The sequence below is a fragment of the Enhydra lutris genome, unplaced genomic scaffold (assembly GCF_002288905.1).
Source record: "Enhydra lutris kenyoni isolate GAN:26980312 unplaced genomic scaffold, ASM228890v2 scaffoldscaffold6, whole genome shotgun sequence".
NCBI lineage: Eukaryota > Metazoa > Chordata > Mammalia > Carnivora > Mustelidae > Enhydra > Enhydra lutris.
This window is the reverse complement of record NW_019154090.1, coordinates 46,117,214-46,137,608: the sequence shown is the minus strand read 5'-3', so window position 1 is coordinate 46,137,608 and position 20,395 is coordinate 46,117,214. Positions and strand designations below refer to the sequence as shown.

At 39.8% G+C, this 20,395-nt stretch overlaps 1 protein-coding gene across 2 annotated transcripts in view; it reads right to left on the bottom strand.

The window, feature by feature from the left end:
• LOC111141496 (kizuna centrosomal protein) overlaps nucleotides 1–20,395 on the bottom strand; it is a 117,804-nt gene that overhangs the window by 27,340 nt on the left and 70,069 nt on the right. Inside the window, exons 6-9 of one of the 2 annotated variants that reach the window (XM_022494099.1) lie at nucleotides 20,014–20,127; nucleotides 12,794–12,941; nucleotides 4,324–4,489; nucleotides 2,984–3,049 (exon numbers count right to left, since the gene is read on the bottom strand). In XM_022494099.1, the coding sequence (XP_022349807.1) occupies nucleotides 2,984–3,049; nucleotides 4,324–4,489; nucleotides 12,794–12,941; nucleotides 20,014–20,127 (494 nt within the window). The remainder of the gene's footprint in view (nucleotides 1–2,983; nucleotides 3,050–4,323; nucleotides 4,490–12,793; nucleotides 12,942–20,013; nucleotides 20,128–20,395) is intronic. The other variant, XM_022494100.1, reaches the window with a different exon arrangement.

The following is a 20,395-nucleotide window of genomic DNA, read 5'->3' as shown; positions in this document are numbered from 1 at the left end:
TTAATATGCCTCAGCATACTGTGCTGGCTAGAGAGGGAAAGAGGGGTCATGTAGGGTTTGGTCCCAAAATACATGTTCCTCAAAGTATCTTCTGGGTGGAGTACTGCACAGAACAGATGGGGGGAAATGTTGCATCAGCCCAGCAACATTTGTTAGAGCACACACGGGAACACTCGCCTGGTGATCAGGTGCCCTGCAATTTCCTCAACTGTGGATATGTCAGGCATGTGGTACATGAGTACTCAGAAGCAGAGACATGCGGCCTTCACCAAGAAGACCTCCAGCAATCACTTCATCATCCTCTTAAATGGTTTTTTCATGGGAGTAATTAGAAGTTCCTAAAATATCATGAAACTGTCCTCAAGATTCCTTTTTGATAAGGTAAAAATCCTTATAGATTCAAACCATCCATTGAGTTTTCAAGCGGAAATTTCTTGAAGAAATTAATTTAGTGGTACTACTGGGAAGTACTGTCTATGAGGAATTATGGCAGCACAGGGCTTAGGTGGGTCTTGGTCCCAAGTGCCTACTGCAGTTCTGGAGGTAGTGTTCATATATTGAGTGTGTAGTGAGTGCTTGGCACTTTCACACACATGATCTCATTTCAACTTTAAGACAACCTTGCCAGGTAATATGTCTGCTTTCCCAATAGAAATGCTCAGAGGGATGAGGAAACAGAGCAGGGAGTAAAGAGGTGACATAAATGGCTGATGCCAAAGCCCAGGGACAGCCACCATATCTCCTCAACTCCCAGAGGATAGCCTCTGGAATATTCCTTCTTTGGAATACTCTAGAAGGAATGCAGCTCATACAATAGAAAAACCTCAAAAAATTATCATGAATGGAGAGGCGAACTCTATCTTAAATCAGATGATACACCTGCCCTAACTCTACCGAGGGCCAAATCTCCAAGTAATTATGCCAAAAGACACAAAGATTTAGTAAAACGATGATGGTTGGGGCACCTGGGGGTGGCTCAGTCAGTTAAGCGGCTGCCTTCCGCTCAGGTCATGATCCCAGGATCCTGGGATCAAGCCCCATATCGGGCTCCTTGCTCAGCGGGGAGCCTGTTTCTCCCTCTCCCTCTGCCTGCCACTCCCTCTGCTTGTGCGCTCTCTCTCTCTCCCTCCCACTATCTCTCTGTGTCGGATAAATAAATAAAATCTCTAAAAAAATAAAAATATGATGATCAAAAACTTGGAGATTGAACTAATACAATGTTATATGACAATTATATCTTGCAAAAAAGTGGGGGGAAAAAAGAACTTAAGATTGTAACTTCAGTGACATGTGCAACAACAGTATTAAGCAGGGCCAAGGTGTCTGAGGCCCTCAAACATTAACTTCATGGGAGATCTGGTGGGTGGGGAGCACAGAAGAGAGTTGGTAGCCAGGAAAGAACTGGCAAGACTCAAACAAAGTCACTGGCTTTGAAAGTTTTTTTTTTTCTTCTTATGTATTTCCCATGTTAGTTTATATGTCTACTACTTTGGCATACAAGAAGCACAAAGTACTTTTTTTTTAAACTGCCAACTACTGATGGGTCAATGGCAGGTTGTTGGAATTGCAATTTCTTTGAAGATCCTAATGGCAAATAATCCTTGTTAGGCTCATTACACCTCTTTCTGCACAAGGAGGAGAAAAATGTGAAAGTCCAGTACTTAACTCTCTTCTACTCTAAAAGTCTGTGGAAAATGCCATCTGGATTAATTTGGGAGAGAGTCGTCTACTGGCAAGGGATGATTGGAAAAAATACTGGAGAAGTAAGAATGGGCAACTGGGTCATCTCCTGGTTTCCACCCAATTAGCTTTTGTCATTTTCACTGAAACAAATTCAGAGGTCATTAGATACTTCTGCATTCAAAGGTAAACTGCAAAGGAAAAGCATCCAAATAACTTCTTGGTTATTTGCAGCTTGGGATCATCTACACTTCTATTCATAAAAAGAAAATAAAGAAGAGACCCTAACAGAGTTTTCTCAAAATGAAGAATAAAAATGCAATAAACTATATTACTGGGAAAATGTTGAAAAGAAAACCTGTGTATTTTGGAGTGAAATACTATCTGATGCAGAATATATACAATAATTGCTCTACTATAAACTCCTTTTTCAAAACCAGAGTTCATCACAGAAACATGGGTTTAAAAAATTAATCATCAGGCCATGAATTGCACTGCCATAAAAGAAAGCCATTCTTTTCTGCTTATAAACAACGAAACTACCAGATATGCAGATGCATGCCTCAGTACCTCGGTGCAATAGTGTATTTACTTGTATAAATATTTAAAGTCAGACCTTTGAATTTCTAATGAAGTAGTACACCACTTTACAAAATAAGGTACTAGTAAATTTAGATGTACGACAAATAGAACGCTGTTCAGAATACTAATTGCTGCTGTTGATGTTCTAAAACTAAAAAAAAGTAATGATATTCAGATTGCATCTAAACAAGCCTAATATACGTGCAGAAATATTAATAGGTCTTGATGAAACCTTACTGCTAAAATTGCTAAATTATCAGACGAGCTAATCACCTCCTATTTTGGTTAGTTTTAAGTTATCAGAGGTACAGGGCAAGCTTCTTGTCTGGCACTCCCCCCACCCTTGCTCTTATTTTAATGATACACATTCAATTATCACAGGCAAGAAAAGAGTCACAACAGAAACATCTGTAGTTTGCCGTATAATGACTGGGTGTTCCCCATGGAGACTGACCTTGTCACCCAGACGCAGGTGCTGAAAGGCTGTGGGGCGGGGGTGCTCACACGTGTAAATATATGACATGATTACGAAGTATTTTCCACCTTAGTTTATGTCAACATAAGTTCACATGTTCTGCTCTTACGATTAATCGCCTGCTCCAGTATGCAGCGGCTGAATATCCTTGCTCTTAGTGGAGTTCACAAACCACTAACCTAGAAGGTTCCGATTACATGATAAGGCTGAATTCCTTTTGAAACTCTCAGGTCACTGTAACCTTACCTGTGATTGGGATCTTCGCTGCCATGCTTTCTTCCCTGCTCTCATCTCCACAGCCACTGGAAACTTCTAAAAACAAAACATGCGATGATAAAAGTGTATCTCAAGGTTATATTTATGGAGTGGACCTTTGTTTGCATTTTTTTTTTTTTAACTGCCATTCCTTTTATTTTCATTGACTCCCCATGTCCCTTTCTGTGGGTTAGTTTATTTTTTTGTCTGAAATTGTACCATTTCTAAAAGGAAGCCTATTCTTTTTTAAGATTATTTATTTATTTGAGAGAGCTGGAGAGAGCGTGAGCAGCGGGGGAGGAGCAGAGGGAGAAAGAGAAATGGGCCCAATCCCAGAACCCTGGGATCATGATTTGAGCCCAAAGCAGAGGCTTAACTGACAGAGCCACCCAGGTGCCCAAAAGGAAACCTGTTCTAAATCTAAGGTATCTCTATGTTGCCTTGAAGCAAAATACTATAGTGCAACATCTTTCAAATTCAAATAGGTCTTAGAACAAGTGAGCTCCAAATCCTGTGCATGTATATCAACTTCTAAGCATATCTTGAGCAACTTATGGCTCTCAGAAATGACATTACAGCAGTTTCCTGGCATGCCTTAACAGTACTACTAAAATAATCACAATTCCCAGATACTAAAAATTGCCTCTTAAATTTGGGGAGCATAAACTCATTGATTCTTAGTCATCTGTTAAAACTTTTTATAAGGTTCCATTATAATTAAAAAGAATGTTTACAAATTATGAGTAGATTTTATTAAGTGATATAAAAAACTTCAGAGTATTTTACGGAATCATTTTAATGGAATCACCTTCATCTTTGTGACATGATCAAAATGATCTACTGCCAAGAGATTCATTTTGCTAACATTTCATTACTTACAAAAACTTATTGGAGGGGTGCCTGGGTGGCTCAGTCAGTTAAACCTCTAACTTTGGGTCAGGTTATGGTCTCAGGGCCCTGGGATGGAGCCCTGTGTCCTGGGATCCAGACCCACACTGGGCTTCCTGCTCAGTGGGGAGTCTGCTTCTCCCTACCCCCCTTGTGCTCCATCTCTCTTTCAAATAAATAAATAAAATCTCAAAAAAAAAAAAAACCTTATTGGATATTCAGCAGAACTGCAGACCTATGGTGAGGTCTTCCATTCCTGTTAGACTAAATGAAAACAAATATTTTTCCTAAGAGGTGGTATAAAACAAAGAACATATCATGCATATTAAAATCAAAAGTATTCTCTAGTCAGCTTAATTTTATAGGCAATACCCTGAGAAAGAGGGTGTTGGGTTGACTCTGAATGCATGTTTTCTGTGGACAGAATTTATAGCAATAGTTACCTTGTTCCTTTGTACGAACACTGTTGAGCCACTGAGCGGGTTTGGCTTCCTTTATTCCACTATTGTCATTCAGAATAGATGGCAAGCTGCAAGATGATTCATTACTGTGAATAGCTGACCTATCGTCACACTCTTCTGTAAGGGCTTTTTTCAATAATGCTGTTGCCTAGAGTGTTTAAAAGAAAGCACAAAGAAATAAAAACAAACTCTAACCACATTACCCTTGGTCTCAAAAACCCAGCCTTCAAAAGTAATGTTAGGTTAAGCTTTACTTGGGGTTTAATTTGCTTCCTGACATTTAACTGAAATTAAAATATCTTCAAGATGAGACAACATCTGATTATTTTCCAGCATAATTTCTTTACAACACTTGCACTTGTAATACCTTCTTTGAGGACTTATGGAATGCAGAAGTGTTCTTTGACTCGTAAAGTATATATATGAGATGTGACCACCTCCATTAATCTGGGCTGGTTTATCCAAGATTTATCTTTCACTGCATGAATCTGTTTTTCAGGCACGGAAGATGGTTGATTTGGAATGAGAAAGAGATCTGGAAGAATGTGACCTTGAGGTATCCCCATCTTTCTAGGATTGACCCTGAACTTCCCCAAATGGGAAGACTGCAGAAAAACTTCATGGCTGAGGAGGATACATGAAAGCAAAAAGAGAACTAACCTTATTCTAAATCACCATCTTTAATTAAGGATAAAGAAACTCTGCACTTTGCCCCTCAGTCTGCTGGGAGCTCAGGAAACTGGCCTGCCACACTGCCTATCTGTTTTCAAAGGGCCCTGAACTGTGTTACCCATATCACCTCGTGTCTCGTGGGCAGGCAGGTGAGCACAGATTTCATCACAGCCAACTTGAGAGGTAGAGAACAAATGGCAATTAACAGGACAAGTTAATACTCTTGTCTATTCATTTCCAGGTCAGTACTCTCCTCCTGAGAAATACGAATACACTGGTAACAAGAGGTAACCAATGAAGACATCGCCTCCTTCTAGAGTGTAGGTTTCTCTCTCAGTTCCTACTTGTAAGTGGTGATTTGCCCAGGCTTTTCACAGAGAAAACCTAGATGGTGGTGCTGACCTATCACTGGTATCTGACGACAGGGCAGTGTCCAACCCAATCCATGGGAAACGAACATGAGACTCTACAAGTTAATATGAAGAGTGGGTCCGGACAGAACATTACAGGTCCTATCTTTAGTCTAAGCACAAAGCAGTGTAACACCGTAATTATCTGGGGAAGAAGAGGGAAGACAATAATCTTTCCTTGTGATTAATATGAAAGAAGGTGAAGATGCCTTGACAGGGAGAATCACTGAGGCAGAATATGGAAGATCTAGCCTTGTCGAGTTTGCCTGGAACATACTTTGAGGTCACTGCCATGGGCCTTGACATCCCTGCAAGGCTCTTACCCTCCCTAGGACTAGCTGGCCTCTTGAATTTGCACCCATTCTAGGGGCTGCAGCAGCTGACTGGAGGGGAATAAAGGAGTTCTAGCCTCCTTGGTCAAGGGACGTGGCATCAAGTTATACTTGCAGCCAAGACCTGTCTGTGGTCCACTTCTAATAACCAGGTGCTTTCCTCCATTTGTTGAAATTAGTCCTGAATCTTACTCCAATGGTGGTAACTCTGTCCTGGGGTGATCTGCACAGCATCCCTGTAGACTAGGATTCGGGTATAAAGTCCTGCCTCTGAAGCCTGGGCTAGGGCTGGTTCCCGTCACTGGCTGCCACAATGCCCCAATCCCAGCTGCCCACATGGACCACTGCACTGCATCTGCTTCAGAATCTGTCCAGGAAGAGAGGTATGAAGAGTAGGAGGACCACGTCCTTGAACTGCCATCTTTCAATTGTCAGTATGGTCTCTGGACCAGCCTGGCATGTCTCATTTCTAGATCTCCGCCCATTCTGATCTAGTCTGTTCCCACAGAGAGTTAAGCTCCAATTCTCTGTGCCCAATAATCCTGGCTATGTGAAGAGCATTTCAGAATGTGAACAGAAAGGGGTGCCTGAGTGGCTCAGTGGGTTAAGCTTCTGCTTTTGGCTCAGGTCATGATCTTGGGGTCCTGGGATCAAGCCGCGCATTGGGCTCTCTGCTTAGCAGAGAGCCTGCTTCCCCCACCCCCTGCCTGCCTCTCTGCCTACTTGTGATCTCTGTCAAATAAATAAATATCTAAAAAAAAAAAAAAAAAGTAGAAGAATATGAACAAAGAGAATTGGCCCAGAGTCTATATTGACAGCTGTAGTTTTGGGGCACCTGGGTGGCTCAGTGAGTTAAGCCTCTGCCTTTGGCCCAGGTCATGGTCTCAGGGTCCTGGGATTGAGCCCCACATTGGGCTCTCTGCTCAGCAGGGAGCCTGCTTTGCCTGCCTCTCTGCCTACTTGTGATCTCTCTGTGTTGAACTAAATAAATAAAAATCTTGAAGAAAAAAAAAAAAAAGGAAAGAAAGCTGTAGCTTTCTTCTTCTGATAGTAAAATACTCCAAACATCTGAATATCCCTCAAAGATGTATTTCTTCCATATCTTACCTTACACAATAGCTGTAACTAATAATTTCTTGGCATGACTTCATAATAGCCTGTCTTCACATATATCTCAAGAATAAAATTATTCAAGGACTGTTGCAACTTCCTGCACTTTGTGCTGTAGAATTTGCAGACAACAGAAACTGGGGTTGCCAGTGACTCAGATTACTTATTAGGCCCTCAATGATGACACACAATTTATCTCAAAGCTTTGTGCATCCCTTTTCATAGGAGACCTTCTTTTGCTGTAGCTGGGTTCCAACTGGTCCTCAAAATAAAATGCTATATTAATATTGAATGTCTTTCTAATAATAAGTCTTTCTATGCTTAATACCCATATGAGCCCTGCGGACAGTTCTACACTGAGCCCTCTTTTCTTTTTTGTTTTGACTAGGGTGAGGTAAGTAGAGCGGTGGGCGTACTGCAGGTCTTTATTTATTTTGTGTATTTCACAAATGAAGATAAATGATCTTCACTCCTCAATACTCCTTCCTCTAGGACTTCTCTTACTTTTTTGATAGAGACATTTTATAAAAGGACTCATCTTCTAAGATAATTCTATAGATAATTTCTCAAAGATGAGTTTTGTCTACCTATAAGGATTTTGATAGAAGGTCAAATAACTATAGGAGAATGGCTGGCTTGGCTTTAGTGGACCATGGAGTCAACAGAGAACTGCAGAGGTGCCCAGTGGGTCATCCGTAAAGGAATCCACAATATAAGTCCCCAACAAGCAGGGAATAATGATAAGCAGCACAGTAAGAAAAACCAGCCTCAGATAAGGAATAGTCAGAAGGTTTTGAGTCAAAAACAAGTTTGGTAGAGTTGGGAGAAACATCTGTAATACATTCTCAAGCTGTATTGTTTGCAGACCTTTTAGAAAGGCGTATTTTTAAAGAAGCCCCCAACTTGAAGGAGCTACAACACTAACTACAGGCTACAACACTAACCCACACCTGCACAGGAACAAAAGCCCAGAGAAGAGTGAACAAGCTGCTTTACACAGCTCATGCTGGGACTGAATGGGCTCTGCAAATCGGAGCTCTCTATGTGAAAAATGCCACCAGACAACAACTTTTCCTACCGGCTTCCTGATGGTGCCTATGAATGGACTATGCTTGGGTGTCAACTTATCTGTTAGCTAATAAAGGCTCTCTTTGATTGCATATATTTTGAGCCCAGGAGGGCGATGGAGACTGTCACTGTTTAAGTCTGATGCTTAAGTCAATATCAATAAGCTAGTCTCTCACTTTTCTGCCTTCCCCAGAGCCAGGCAAAAGGGAAATTCAATGCCAAGGCACACACTGTTCGCAGAATGACTGGTGGTGATATCTCTACATTTCAGATCTTACTTTTTATTTTTATTTTTTAAAAAGATTTTTTATTTATTTGACAAAGAGAGAGAGAGAGACAGCGAGAGAGGGAACACAAGCAGGGTGAGTGGGAGAGGGAGAAGCAGGCTCTCCGCAGAGCAGGGAGCCCTATGCAGTGCTCAGATCCCAGGACCCTGGGATCATGACCTGAGTTGAAGGCAGCTGCTTAATGAAGGAGCCACCCACAGGCGCCCCCACATTTCAGATCTCATAAAAGATAAATCATCCCGTGAATTATACTCAGCAGGACACCTAGAGTTATTGGTTCAATGTGCTAGAATTTTCCTCAAAGTTCAGTTTCAGTATGGATCCTGCTAGGTCTAGAACCCCAAGAGTCATCTCTTAATTTATATCCAGAAACAATCAAGTGTGATATTCACATGCATAGATAGATAGATGAGTGTATTACTGGAAAAGACATTATGTCCTAAACACCATTAAAATAAGTGAAAGGAGGAAATCAAACTGTTCAAAATATTGCAACAAATTGCACCAATTTATAAGGAAAAAAAAGTTCTTACAAGTCAATAAGAAAAAAATTACTAATCTAATAGAAAGATGAGCAAAGAACATGAACCTGCAAATTATTAAAGAAGAAATACAAATGACTAACAAATAGGTAGGGGAAAATTTGACCTCAATTGTAATATAAAGGTCAAATGAACAAAAAAAATTGGATGTCATTTGTACTTCTCAATCTTGCTCAAAAAAAAAAAAAAAAAAAAGTCAATAGTATCCAGTTTCATAAAAAGCTCAGGGAAATCACATTTCCATTCATTCCTTGTAACTGATGACCCTTCCAGAGTGAGACATACTGGTGCATATCTACAGTGTGAGAGATGCACGTACCTTCTGACCTCACAATTCCACATTTAGAAATTCATCCTAAGGGAAAAGTGTGGACAGCTGTAAAAATTGAATGGCCCAGATGTTCTTTGAAATATTTTTTACTAGAGGAACAATTAAAAACAAAAGAGATTGGAGTATCCATACGGGGATCTCTGTACAGCCATTTGAAATGATGTAGAAGAACACGGGATGATATGAAAGAACTCTACTTGTGACAAGTGGGAAAAAAAGCAGCTTTGTACCAACCATGTTTGTCAATATATTAAATATTAAAAACCACATACTGCAATTCCAATGGAAAATTATCTTTTATTCTTTTTGCTTATCTCAATATTCCAAATTTGGAGGGTTTTTTTTTTTCTGCTAGTTTTTTTTTTTTTTTAAACGTATGCTACCCATAAAAGAGGCCGGTTTCTGTGATGGGTGCTACAAATATAAAGAGAAGGTAAATGTGAAAGCATTTAGTAAAATTAAATTCTCTTCTATACATAAATCAGTGCTATTAATGCAGATTAAAAAAAAAACAAGAAAATTAAAAAAACATCAGGTGACATTTTCTCCTAATACACAGATTTAATTGATCTTCCTTAAGGACACTCATCTTGCACACCGGAAGTAATTTTTCACAAGTTAAAGCAAAATGCTCTTAGGTTATATCTAAGTTATAGGAGGGGAAGAGGAAAGGTTATGGGAAAGGGGGTTTTTATCTATGTAGCAATTAAAAGAAACAGGAAAGTATTCATATGAGCCAGCAAACATGTATTCAAGAGATAAGATAAAAAATCCTGTCCATCATTTAGGGAGAGGTGAAGGGATGTCTGTGACCAGTCACATGTCTCTCTGGCGGTGCATGTGTGGTGGGGGACATGACTGACCTGCTCTGCGGGTGACACCAGCAAGCCACTCTGCTTTGCCTGGAGGAGTTCTCCCAGCAGAAAGAGGCATCACGTAGGAAAAAAGGAGTATTAAGGCACTTAGTGTTTTAATGAAGCACCCAACTCACTCTTTTTTCCACATAAAGTAATTACAAATTTTTCTGATTTAAAAGCATGCAGCTCAATTATGTAATTACCTAATAGGTTATGCAGGTGCTGTGGATCTTATCTGGTCTCGAGGGGACATAGTCTGAGTTTCCGCGGCTTTAATGATGTATTTACTCAAGAGACAGGATTGACTCCAGCTGACAGCAAAGGGACCCACAGGTAAACATCATTTACATGTGGCTGTTTAATTAGCCATTTACCCAAGAGATCAAAGTAAATATTTCTGAGCTTCATTAGATTCTTCACCAAGTAATTTCTAGTAGAGCTTTCTTAAATTTTGAAAATCTCTTAGTTTTGTGATTTTTATCTATGGAAAAATATTTAACCCGTATACTAAATATGTATATTGTTTCAATGCAGAGAAACAACTCAAAGACACTTCAAATTTTGCTCATTGTGACAGGATGACTGTGTAAAACAAAGCAGTCCTAGAATTCACAAAAGCATTTTGTTGTAAAGTTCACAAGGCTTGTCTTGCTCATGTCATTTTGGTAACACGGCTCTTTAGGGCTTTGCATTTCTTCAGTCCCAAACTAACAGAAACTTCTCACTTACTTCTACTTTTAAGGGCAGATTTCATCATTAATTTGTTGGTAGCTTTTATGATTGTCACAAAGATGAGATAACAATGATTTAAAAAGGAACAAAAAGCGTACTGGGGAGGCAGAATATCATTTGGTTTCTAAGTTTTTAATCAAGCAGCTCCCTTCCCATTAATACTGGAGTCATTATTTGAAAAATTATGAGTGAACTGGTAGTCTGGAACTTGGAATATGTGTTCTACTATCAACAACTTAAATAACAAGATGATTACATAGGGAAGGGAAGTATACCAATACTTCTGTCACCCTTGATGTGGGTGAAATGTGAAGTCCTTGCAGTGAATGGAATGAATGGGAAATAATGTTGTTATAAAATAGTACTGAATAAAATGGACAACAAAACCTGAGAACAAAATTCTTCTTAAGAACCACATTTATCAACAAGTATGGAATGGACCTAAGAAACACAGGTTCTGTTTTTCTTAAAGAATATCGTTCTTTATTTACCGAATCACACAAAATGCAGCAAAATGCAAATGTGTGCAGGGGGATACATCCAAGATTATCTGTGAAAAGGGAAATGGGATCCATGAGAGAAACATGGAGCTGTATCTGTAACTGCAATAGTGACTTCAGAAGGAAGCAAGTAGGAGGAGGGAGTGGAGGCATAAGGTGATGGCAGGTTTGGTAGGAAGAAGGAAGCAGACGGTGAGGTTTGAAACAAATCTGGTGCAATGGTAACAACACACATGCACTTGGACAGGCATGGGACTATTAGGTTCATTACATCATTCTATGTGTGTATGTTTGAAATCCTTAAAAAAATCCTTCTCCTCTCTTTTTACTTTAGTTAAGATAGAGGCAAGGAACGGGGGGCTTGAAGGACTGAAAGTGCTCTGAAAGGGGAAGGGAGTGATGGCAGAGACTCAACTGCACAGTGACAGCGGTGTGTGACTTCAGTGCTGAGGTGGCAAGGCTTGCCTCCAGGAGGGGGCATGTGTCAAATCCTTGAACCCTGAACATGATACAAATACGAACTTAAGAAAAGATCAAAGCCAGAAGACCCTACATTGAAGATGAGAAAACACACTTTGAAACAAGACACAGTGACAAGACATTAAACTTAGAAGAAGTGCCATCTCTCTGAATAGATGGCCTTCTAGAGAATCATGAAGACTACACTGGGCATGCTCTAGACCTGGGCTTCTGGGTTCTCTCTTGCTTTCCTTGGGGATCTACTCCATCTGTTCAGCATCTTCACACTCTCCCTCAGGCGATTCCTTGCTTAAAAAACTCTTAGGGCTTTCCGGGTCTGCTAAACCAAAACAAACTCCCCACTTGTGCTGGATGGATGCTGCACACAGGGCCCATGACCACCCAGGACCTTCTCGCCCACCACCCCAGCCTGGAGCCTGCCCTCCAGCCAGAAGGACCAGAGCTCGGTTCTACTTCCTGGGTCTGTTCTTTGGCTCTCAACAGCACTTCCCTGTTGCCCCTGCCATCACCTTCCTGATACACCCACCTGCACTCAGTTTATTAAAATTCTGTCTCTCTTTTAAGGGTCATCTCATACCTCTCTACTCCCTCTGCTGTAAAGTCTGCCCTCATTGGATCTCTGGATGGCTTGGCTCCTTTTTCTGAAGGCCCATAGCCTTTGCTATTCTCTTATTGCACACATCCCAATATGCCATTCCCCAGAAGGAGATGCCACATTTTTACTTATTTCTTTCTCTCCAATGGATCTGGTCTGGTACCTGTGTACAGAGATGGATCAATATGTATTTGCTGAATTAACATTTATGACTGTTCAGTATTTTTAAAGTATGGAGTGGAGAAAGAAAACCAGAATGCTATAAAATGCTTCTAAGTTCTTCGAAAAATGTTGTGCTTGTTGTGTCTAATTAGGTCACCTCCAGGATCTGAATTAACTGTATGGAGGAAGTTGAGATTCCTACACAAAACTCTGCGCAAAAGGCCTAACGTGCAAGCAAACCAACCACAAAAACTCACTTATTATGGAATATTTTTAAAAAATATTTTAACCATTGTCAAGAATGTGACTATTTCTACAAATAATCCTTTGCATAAACTTTAAACTTATTTTTTAAAACAGTAAATATTACTGACTCTTGTCATATGGTCCATATTTTTGACTGGGAAAACTTCAGATGGCTTAGCTGCCTCTTCTCTGATAGAATTATCATGTTCTTGCAAGGTGGCAACACGCTGACCCAAGTGTGCCCTCAATAAGGCTGCTGCTGCTGCTTGTTCAGATCTATAAAACAGAAAGGGGAGACACATTAAAGATTGGCCGAACTGTATTACCTAGGAGAGTCCTTCATTTTTAGAGGTGCCACAGTCAAGTCAGCAAAAGACAGTTTATCCAGAAAAGTCTGGAACCTAGTATATTCAGGACTAAGATAATTTCCAGGGTCAGGTATCTTTTTTTTTTTTCCCCATTTACTTTGGTTATGAGTTCACTGCTAAATGAGCATTCCCAACTTTGATTGCATAGAGGAACTACCTGGGGGGCTTTGCAAAATCTAAGTGTCTGGTGCCACCCCTAAAGGATCTATTGGACTGGGGTGTGGTCTGGCTTTTAGGACTTTTTTAAGGCTCACAGACAGAGTGGTTCTAGTATATAGCCATGGTTTCAAATCACGGCATAGATGGTCAAGCTCCTCTCACATGTGGTTAAAAAAACCGATTACATTTTATGCTCAACAACAGTTTATTCTTGTTATACTCTTACTATGGCCTACTTGTAATTAAAAAGCATTAAGATAATATTAGGAAAGAGTTAAAAGTGAGCCTAAATTATATGCCTAGACCATGGCATTTAGTACACCTCTGGGGTAGGAGATGGACAAGATGAGCCTGGAATACCTTGGCATCACAGAGGAAGCTCTCAGAGACTACTGAGTCATGTCTAAAGGCCTCACAGGCTACTGTGAAGGGGATCCCACTGGCCCCAGATGAGACAATGTGAACGCCAAAAAGAACAATGACTGCAATGGACATTGCAGCAGATATACGAAAATCATGAGTTCATTTAAAAAAAATAACCAACAAAGTAAGGAAGCTTTGAAAAGAATAAGAACCTTTGGATTTAGCCTTAAAAAAGGAAGCAAGTCTTATCACGTGTGGCAATATGCATAAATCTTAAGGACATTATGCTAAAGTAAATAAGCTAGTCACAAAAAGGCAAATACTGGAGGATTCGATTTACATAAGGTACCTAAAATGGTCAAATTCATGGAAAGAGCAGAATGGTGCTTGCCAGGGGCTTGGAGGGAGGGAGAAATGGAGAGCTGTTTAATGGGTATAGAGTTTCAGTTTTTTAAGATGAAAAAGTACTGGGGATCTGGTGCCCAACAATGTGAATGTCCTCAGTGCTACTGAATACTTGAAATTGGTTAAGATGGGGAGCACCTGAGTGGCTCAGTCAGTTAAGCATCTGCCTTCAGCTCAGGTCACAGTCCAGGGTCCTGGGATCAAGCCCTGCATTGGGATCCCTGCTCAGCAAGGGGTCTGCTTCTCCTTCCATCCCTCCCCCCACTCATGCTCTCTCTCCCTCTCATTCTCTCTCTCTCTTGCTCTCAAACAAATAAATGATATCTTTAAGAAAATGGTTAAGATGGTAACTTTTGCTGTGTGTGTGTGTTTTGTTTTGTTTTGTTTTCTTGCTGTGTGTGTTTTTACCACAATTAATAATATAAACCAACCAACCAACAAACCTTTGGAGGTTGCTAGGGCAACAACTTATTCTGAAAATTGGTAAGTAAAGGGACAGAATCATTTGTTCCACCCTTTAAGTAAAAAAAATGCATTTCAGGATTACCAAGAGGTTGATGGGCAAAATTCTTCCAACTAATAAATGTACAACAAATGAATAAATTAGTCACCATTCTGTAAGTCCAAATTAATGAATGCATCCAAGAAATGATAATTTTGTGAAAACTGCATAGTGGTAAATGTCCTAGTAAAGGCATCAGTGTGCCAACACTTGAACCCAGCCATCCCATGCTGCCTGCGGATGTGTAACAGAGGGACCACCACCAAAGACGTTGTCTTGTCATCTTGTATCTGGATTGAACCATCAGTTCATGGGTAGCATCATGTGGATCCTTTTCCAAACAAATCAAATATAAAAGACTTTGAGACAATCAAGGCCAATTGGCAAAGAATAGGTATTAGATAAGGAATCTTGTTACACAGTAATGTATTAAATGCTTATCTGTTAGAAAGGTATTTGTATTTATAAAGGAAATATGTTTTCTGTTTTAAATAACTCAAGAAAAAAGTGCAGGGGAGGAAAAAGACTAAAAAAATGTTGACAATTGGTAGAACACAGTTATAAATACATGGGATTTCATTATGTTGTTATATTTGCTCTTGTGAATTTTTTAAAATTTCAAAGTAGAAAGTTAAAAAAAAAAAAAAACAACCCAGTGTATTAGTGCCTGTAACTATTTGTAAATGCATAAAAATAAGAGATTGAGATTGAGAGATGGATGGAAGGATGGAAAGACAGACAGATACAGGTGTGTAATAACATGTCAATAGTAGATCTGAGGGGTGGATATAGGGCTCACTGTACAGTTTCCTTTATTTTTCTTTATGTTTGGAAATTTTCATAATAAAATGTTTGGGGGGGGGGAAGTAAGTCTATGTACAATTGAGACCTTTCTTTAATGAATCTTAATTGTTATCATCTTTGCTTGACTTAACCAAGACATGCTTAAAGTAGGATGTGTCATGGGGATCTGTGAACTTCTTTAAAAACTTCCCAAGATGATTCCAAAGTTTCTGGCTGGTTTGGCAGAAAGCCCCTTCAGCAATTTGAATTTCTTCACTTCTTCCAGACTTCACTGAAGTCATAATGCCACCCAGTTCCTTTGTTCTGATTCTATACAAATGAAGGAACATCCATCTGCATTTGGTTTCACAATAGATTTCCCTACTGGGAAAATGTACTCACAGGACATGAGCAAATTCTAGTCTATTCCGCTGTTCCATTTCTTATAATGCGTAAATCAACTGTGTTTCTGGTCTGACAGCATGTTTAGTTAGGTTGAATTAAACCTGAAAATAAGTTGAATTCGGATGAATTACATTAATTAAATTAGTTGGGAAGGATTGAACAATCAGAGACCAGTCTCTTAGGTGATTGACACACATGATTTCTGCAGAGGCAAAGCCAAGGCAAGACTCTGGCTACTAATAACCCCACCAATTATAACCATCCTTCGGGTCCTGGGATGAAGAACTAGCTAATGTTTCCCACAATTACTGTACAAACTTCACAAAAGGACAAAACCACTAATCAACTTTCATGAGGCCAAACAGCAAATGAACTACTGAAGGAGTTACAACATCTAGAATCTGTGACTTTGGAACAGCTAAGCCAAGACTTAAGGCACAAAAACGGGCTTTTCTGCAGATTTATTTCAGGATCAATTGGGCAAGGAATGCAAGAGCCATGGCTGTTTTTGCATGAAGTGTTGTCTGTGGTTCTACATAAATACACCAAATCAGAAAATTTGCAAAGTGGTACAAAGGCCTTAAACATTTTTTTTTTCTTTTATGCACTTTTGTTGGAGATTTGTAATGTCGGTGCCACAGAGAGAAAACAAAGTTTGGTGTCAGTTAAATGATATACTCCTCTAGTTAAAAATACAACAAAGGAAGAACCTTGAATCTATAATTAATTTCATATATTTAGAATGGCTTCCAGTCAGAAAACTGCAATTAACACAAATGCACCTATGCTTCCTAACCACAACTGATTTATAGCAGATTGGTAATTGATCAAAGTTTTAAATGCAGGTAAATTAATAAACATCTTGATTTTTATTCTGAACACAGTCAGAATAAAATAAAGATGTTTTTATATGCTATAATCCAAACAATATAAAGCTGACTCAGTTTTTCAGTGTGAGTTTGAGAGCAAAATTGGGAAACTATATTTGAGAGTAGCCACTAAGAGAGACAATTAATTAATTGCATGATGGCTCATCATATAAGATAAAACTACTTACTAAGTGATCATTTTTATCTTAAAATATGTTTTCCCAGGTGCCTAGGTGGCTCAGTGGGTTAAATAAAGCCTCTGCCTTCAGCTCAGGTCATGATCTCGGGGTCCTGGGATCAAGCCCCACATCGGGCTCTCTGCTCAGCAGGGAGCCTGCTTCCTACTCTCTCTCTTTCTCTGCCTGCCTCTCTGCCTGCTTGTGATTTCTGTCAAATAAATAAATAAAATCTTAAAAAAAAAATGTTTTCCCAAAGGTATTGATGAACAAAATTTTTTATCAAGTACCCCAAATGACACGAATCATATTTTAGTAGTTCATAATTATTTAAAATAGTGACTTAGTCCTCTACATAATAAAAAGCCTTTCTTTCAAATGAAGGTCTTTGAACACTTAATCCTTGATATAACAAAAATCAATAATGATGATAGTAATGGTCTTGTTCTTTTTTCTTTTATGTTCTTCATCTTTTCTTGATGCTTCACTTTATGGGCAGGAATTTGGAAGTCTTCACATTACATTTTAGCATAGGCCATGGGGCAGGTGTCCTAGTCTACAGATGAGATTAAAGAGGTCGATTGCCATGGTTTGGTCAGGGGCACAAGCAGGACTTCAGCCACACCAAACATGGCTGTATTCAACAGGCTTTAAGGAGTTCCTAACTTGCTAGAGGCGTCCCACTCTGCCTGGCTTAGACTTCTGTGACATCAGAATCATTAGCAATCAAGGAACAAAAGCAGATCATTCTTTCCAAATCTGCGTCTCTGGGATGGTTTATCAAATTGACTAGTTTGATCCAGGGGAGATCACCAAGAAAGCAGGAGTATTTCACTTAGGGGCGCATCCAGCAATAACTATTGGGTGTTGAGAGATGTAGGGGAGTCGTTAGAGCAAGGAGTACAGTGGGGAGCCTGATGTCATGGTTAAAACTGTTAGAAAGAACGTGTATTTAAAAACCTACTTGTCTCTCACAGGTCCTATAAAACTTGGCACTTTTTCCAAGGCTAGACAGCAAAACAGTGACAATCAGTGTGCGTTACACACTATTCCCACAGTACATGCGACAATTCTAATTGTAACAGAACATAACACTGACATTAGTAACCATTCCTGACTTCTTTATCTGGCTTTAAAAAATGATTGTGGTAACCAAACAGTCTTGAAGGCTCCAGATATTAATTTTAAAATTTGTGTTCGTCATAAAGAAGGATGATTCTTAGGGAAGGCTGATTTATACACAACTGTAGATCAATAGTCACGTAAAATGCAACCTTTCATAATGGAAATCAATGCTCTATTATGCATGTTGAGAAACTATAACAAACGTTAGTCTAGTAGATGTAGATATTATATCTTCTCACCCACAATCACAGTTTGGCAGCCGAGGTTAAGAGAGTCAAACAATGAATCATTTAGTCTACAAGTCAGTTTGCACACAGAATTATAAATGCATATATGCTTCCTATGCCACATGCCACAACTGTGGTTTATGCTGAACAGTATATCAACAGATATAAAAGGCAGTGAGAAAGAAATAGGGGCCCAGTCAAAAGCCTCACGACACACAAGCACTGAACAACCCATAGAGCACAGAAAGACTCCTTCCAGGCAGCTTCTTCCACCACCTTGTAAAGGAGTATTTTAAGACTGCTCTTTCATTTCACATGATAAATACATGGAGGAGGATTATTTTGCCTTTACTACTTTAGGTTGAAAAGCTACTGACTAGGAAGATCATTTCCAACATTTCCCATAGTTTGGGGATCACTAGTGGAGATGCAGAGGGTAAAGGAAACGCACTCAGGACTTAGGAAGCTCACTGTGGTCTGTGAAATGGAATCATTCAATTGGTCAAGTTTGTTTGTTTGTTTGCTTGTTTTGCAATAAGGCCCTTTTAGAGACTATTACCCTGACTTCTCATGCCTTAATGGGATCCAATAAATACTACACTTAGGCTGAATTCTACTCTAAAGAAAGTAGTGAACAAAAAACAGTGAACATGGCACATTAAGGTAGAGAAAAATATGTTGGAGCTAAGATAACCAGACCCCAAGAGCCCGCCCTGTGCTCTCAGTCACACCAGGTCCTTGCAGATGGGCTTTCACAGACACCCATCTGCTGACAAGGCCTGAGCAATAATCTGTTTTCTACTAGTAAATGGTAGGACATATTTTTATAAGAGGAAATACAGTCAATCCCCAAAATACAAATCAAAATTAGAATACTGGCAACATTTATGCCACATGAATTAGGTACCTACCAGATGACAGTACTGGACAAACCGTCACGCATATTACATATTTGTAATTTCATGAACTCAGTAAGTAGCCCACTGTCACAAAACTTCTGAGGCCATGAACAGAAACCCACCTTGCCTAAAAGGTGGGTAGAGTGTATGGGATGGATTTCTCATTGGCTTAGGAAAAATGTACAAGCATTATGTATGGTTCATATGCACCAACTACCCTGCAAATAATTAACTTCCTCTCATCCCAGATTTGTGACCATTTAAGGCATATCTTTGGAATGGTGGCTCTCAAACTTGAAGAAGCAGAGTTCTCTTAAGGGTTTATTAAAATCCAGATGGCCAAACCCCATCTCCAGATTCCTGATTAAGGGGGTCTGAGGTGGGGCCTGAGAACACGTTTCTTTCTTTTATTTAAAAAAAAAAAAAAATTTAACAATTTCATTTATTTGTGGGGGCACACAAGTAGGCAGAGCAGCAGGCAGATGGGGAGGTGGAAGTGGGCTACCCACTGAGCAGGGAGTCTGATGGGGGGCTCAGTTCCAGGACCCTTCAGGAGCTGAAGGCAAATTCTTTACCGACTGAGTGACCCAGGTGCCCCAGAACACGTGTTTCTAATAAAATCCCAGGTTTTGTTGATGTTGCTAGTCCAGTGACCACACCTACAAATTAGAGGCCTGTGTGACTAGCATGACCTTGGACATTGAGGAATGCATCCCTCAAGATGGTGGTTATACTGGATCATATCCTGGGTTGTTCTCAAAGTATGCTAATATGCCAGACAAAGGCTACCTGTACTCCCTGCCCCGCACCCCCGCAAGCCCTTAAAACACTGCTATGAGCAGACACTGAGTAGATATATCCAATTAACAGGAACAGATACATTTACAAAGAAGTAAGAGTATTGTGATTTACAGTTGGTAAAAAGGTTAAACTGATGACTACAAGCATCTACCCCGTCACCACTGGGTGAGCTCGGAGTCTGCAACTCTGTAACCCTTCACATTTGGAAACATCTTGGATGATGTTTCCAAACAGAAAGGCTATTGCACCCCAGCAGCTATTAATACCTGACTTGCTTTTCACTGCTGTCACCCACAGATAAGGGTCTCAGAAACTGGTGAAGGACAGCTGCTCCGCAGGTTTCAAGGTCTTCTTCCAGAATGTCACTGTGATTATAGAGCCTATAAAATAAAACAGGTGCTGCATGAGATGTTTATTTAAGCACAGACCCCCTGCTTCTAGAATCTATGGTGGTTCCTTGTGGTTTACTGAAATATATCTGTAATATAATCTAGACATAAAAATGCAGCAACTAGACTGTCTCTTGACAAAAATGTAAAATGGGGCAGTTTGAAAAACTTGTTTGTGTGTATGTAGCAGGTTTAAATCCATCAGAGGAAGCAACTTTTAACCCTTTGAAGACTTCAACGTTGTTCAGTCTACAGCTGT